Source organism: Physcomitrium patens, chromosome 4 (assembly GCF_059467195.1).
Source record: "Physcomitrium patens ecotype Gransden chromosome 4, ASM5946719v1, whole genome shotgun sequence".
NCBI lineage: Eukaryota > Viridiplantae > Streptophyta > Bryopsida > Funariales > Funariaceae > Physcomitrium > Physcomitrium patens.
This window is the reverse complement of record NC_143413.1, coordinates 826,740-830,706: the sequence shown is the minus strand read 5'-3', so window position 1 is coordinate 830,706 and position 3,967 is coordinate 826,740. Positions and strand designations below refer to the sequence as shown.

Below are 3,967 nucleotides of genomic sequence, written 5' to 3'. Positions count from 1 at the left end.
GTAGACCCCAGCGAATCAGGCTGGGCCATGAAGGCTTCTTTGAGATGGGGATGAAGGATGGCTTGTCCAGCTATGGGGCCGATCCGGATCAGTCTGCATCAAATCTGGGCATTGACATCGATGAATCTAAGTTTACGAATTAATTTCACCGTTTGTGTACGTGCACAACTTCTGTGAAACGTAATGGCGATACGTTTAGCAGGGAGACTTTGCTGCTGTGAATTATTGGCGTGATCATCATTTTGTTTGGTCACACTAAGTTGGAATACTTGTTAGCAGTCGACTGGCATGCTCGTTTCCCGGAACAGTTGGGATTTGAGATATACTTACATACATGGATACATGGATACATATTCATAAACGTGTGTTGTATTATCAACATTTTTCCTAGTCCAATCTTTTTTGAGAAAGTTGTCGTTTTGTGATTTTATCAAGTATCACAACTAGCTAATTTCCATTTACATTCTAAGATTATTTGCATCATTTAGGTTAGCAAACATGTCGAGATATCAAGCTTCTGAATGTTAATATCAATATTGAGTTAATCACCAACTGGAAAAGATAATTATTCTCGAATCGTCAACATAAATTGGTACAAAGTAAAATATCTTTAGCTAAATCAAATTTGGCAAAAAGTTTTAAAAGTTGTTTATTTATTAATGAAGAAAACTTAATATGTAGAAAGTAAGAGTAGATGGACATGAGAATAAGCAGAAATTTATTTTGACACATTGAGGAGAATGGTACCACTGAACGTGTTACAATTCCATGAAGGTTAAATTATATTCAAGTTCCATGAACATTATTCTCAGATATGCATTTGATTGAGGCAGTCTAAATTTCCACAAACGAGACGCCTGGCCCAACACCAAGATAAAATTTTGCTTCTTTGTACAATCTAAGCAATTAAGGGTGCATACAGCTTTATTTTGCTTCACCTGATACCTCCTAAAATTTCATGCGAATGTATTGACTTCAACACAAACTAGATTGTCAGCAGTTGACTGACAAAACCGAAGATATAGTAGTAGCTCAACATTTACTTAGGCTTTAGCCCTTCCGCATGCCCTTGAGCTGTTCCAGTATGAGCCTGGCCGCTCGGGGTAGTAGCCCTGGATGCGGAAGGAGCTTCATCCACTTGCTCTTTTCCTGGCACAGTGGGTGGCTTGGATCCACCTCTGCTTGCAGCAATCATTTTTTCACCGGCAGAACCCAGCATACCATGGGAGGAGGCGTACCACGCTATACCTATCGAGGTCGATAATCAAGCCATCCAGGTTTGGTATCAGTGACCACCCACTGAAACATGATGCTCATTACAGTTCTCAAATCCCCTAGTTTCAAAAATTCCAAGTAAAGCTACAGAAGAGCAACCTGGACAAGTGGAATATGATCATGGAAGAAGAACATTACCAGCAGCGAACATGCCTCCCACGAACACGTATCGGAAAGTGTGTCGCGACAACATATTTCCGGGAACTTTTGTCCCTCCCCGGCCCTCGAGCCCGATCCTGCCTTGATTCGAGGTCTGAGCGGGGTCCATTTCGTCTCTAGCTCTTTCCTGCGAATCTCAAGTGTAGATGAGAAGAATTTACCACAAGAGCTTGAATACACGTACATCAGCATTATGTTCCTAGTACTACCAAAGATAACCTCACAACCCTAAGAAAGAAAATGGCACAAAACGTTTAATGCTCACATTACGAAACTGCTTGCCTGCAAAAAGAATGAATCACACTTTAAACTGCTCCGGTGCGTTTTCCCGCCAACCTTTCAATTACAAGGCTAGACACGGAAACTAGCAGAATCGTCCACGACCAACAGCAGAAGATCTGGAAAAAAACTCACCGTCAAAAAAAAAAGCAAATTCAAAGCATGCAAATCTAATCATATCTCATACCCACAAGTGCTACCGCGACAAGAGAGGGAGAGAGTTCTAATGGCATGACAAGGACATAGCATAACTGAAAAGAAAACCAAGCGAAGCGGCCGACCCGAGTTCTAAGCGGTCAGAAGAGCCTGGCTCTCCACGCAAGGTCTCAAAAGTTCCACAATCGATAAGAAGGCTCTGCACTACACTGCACACCACGCACTGCTTGCAACGAGAGCGAGTAACCCATAACCTGAGCACCGAAATACAAAGACATATAATGGGCAGTACCTTAATGACAGTAGGTGACGCGGTGGCAGCTGAGACTCACGAAGCTCGAAGAATAGTTTGTAAACAAGAGCTTGGTGTGTGCCATCGCTGATAGTACACGCCGTGGAGCACAGAAGAAAGGAAAGCATGAGAGCAGTTCATTTCCTTCGCGGCAGTGCCACTTGTTGCAGCGCCAGCGAATGCAACTTGGTATTCCCCGCAACGAACACGTTGCGAGAGTCCTGGCTTGATAATCCAGAGTCTTTTCATGCATGAAACATCTACTTTTTAATACTCTTTGCTATATATTCTTAACCCCTTAATTCTATGGTACAGATTCTTAGGTTCTGTGTTATTTGTGATTTTGATTTTGTTATTTGGTTATTTGTTATTTGGTTATTTGGTTAGTTCTTTTGATTTTGAGCATTTATTTCGAGTTTTAATGTCAACTTTTATAACACCAAAGCCTTTGTTCTCTACAACTCAAATAACACCTATTGTAACAAAATAATAAATTATGTAAAGTAAAAAATCTATACAAAATATATAATAAAATTTTGAAAGCATAAATAGAGTTACATTTGTAGTAAAATATAAACAAGGCTTACATAGTGTCTCAAATATTGAGTGAAGTTGAATGAAAAAGGTGAAAGCATTTGTTTCATTTTGACTTCTAAGGTAAGGAAAAAAGAAAAGAAAAAAAAGAAGTGATTGAATGTTGTTTGACTATTGTTGTTTAGAAGCGGCATAGATAGGGAGTGGTACAATTTTAGGATGTAGAAATGATAGAAATTATCATAGATGGCATGGAAATTATTTTTTTTTATAGTAATATTGTTAATTCTAGATATCATAAAGAATTTGTCCAAGAAATAATATGGCTTATAATTATTAATGTCAACAATGATAGCATTTGAATTATAGTATTTAACAATATTGGATATTATAAAATTTAGCCTCAAAATGCATTAGGTTTTTGGCTATAGAGAAGTTTCAACTTACCTTGATGTTGCAATTACAATCCAAAAACAATGCATAAGGTGTTTTAAAACTTCTATCTTGGAAATCTTAAACTATTTAAGCATGTTCTAAGATACCTTAAACACACCTTATTAATTCTAAAGAAATATTAAATACTTCTTATAAAATTCTTATGAACTCCAAAAAAATCCTAAATAATCCTTATCAAACTATAAAATAAATCAATCAAATCCTAATAAAATTCTAATTAAATCTTAAGTAAATTTTAATTGAATTCTAACAAATTTTAATCAAATTCTAAAGAAATTAGAATTAATTCTAAAAAAATCCTAATGAAATATTAACTAATTTTTAACCAAATATTTAAGAAATCATAACCAAATTCTAAGCAAATTCTAATTAAATCCTAAAAGAATTTTAATCACACCTTTAAGAAATTTCAGAAAAATCTTAATTATCTTAAATTAACCATACAATATATTAAAATCCTTGCACTTTTTAATTAAATGTTGATCGTATTTCATATTATTTACACCTATCAATTTTTTAGTAGAAAAATAATTTTTAAAAGTTAATAAAAAGTTCATTTAAGTATTAACCGAAGAGATACATAATCTGCTTATGTAATAAACGGACTCCTTTTCGAACCTTAATTTTAAGCTCTTAGTGCTAAGATCTCTTGCTTGTACTATAAAATTGCTTCTAAAATTTGTGTAGATAATGGCATTTACAATATCAACTAAATTAGTTAATTTTAATCTTGTCCAATTAGTAGGTTGCTTTAAATCTATGGATTTATTTTAGAATTTATAAAAATTTTCAAAACATAAATCTTACTATATTTTT

The 3,967-nt window shown here is 35.2% G+C and overlaps 1 protein-coding gene across 1 annotated transcript; it reads right to left on the bottom strand.

Moving 5' to 3' along the window:
* Positions 1-756: 756 nt before the first annotated feature.
* LOC112281148 (uncharacterized) lies at positions 757-2,341 on the bottom strand. Its single transcript, XM_024517359.3, has 4 exons — positions 2,162-2,341; positions 1,700-1,832; positions 1,414-1,561; positions 757-1,248 (listed from the first exon to the last, which is right to left on the bottom strand). The coding sequence occupies exons 3-4, from the start codon at positions 1,541-1,543 to the stop codon at positions 1,040-1,042; spliced, it is 339 nt and encodes a 112-aa protein (XP_024373127.1). The 5' UTR covers positions 1,544-1,561; positions 1,700-1,832; positions 2,162-2,341; the 3' UTR covers positions 757-1,039.
* Positions 2,342-3,967: the final 1,626 nt, after the last annotated feature.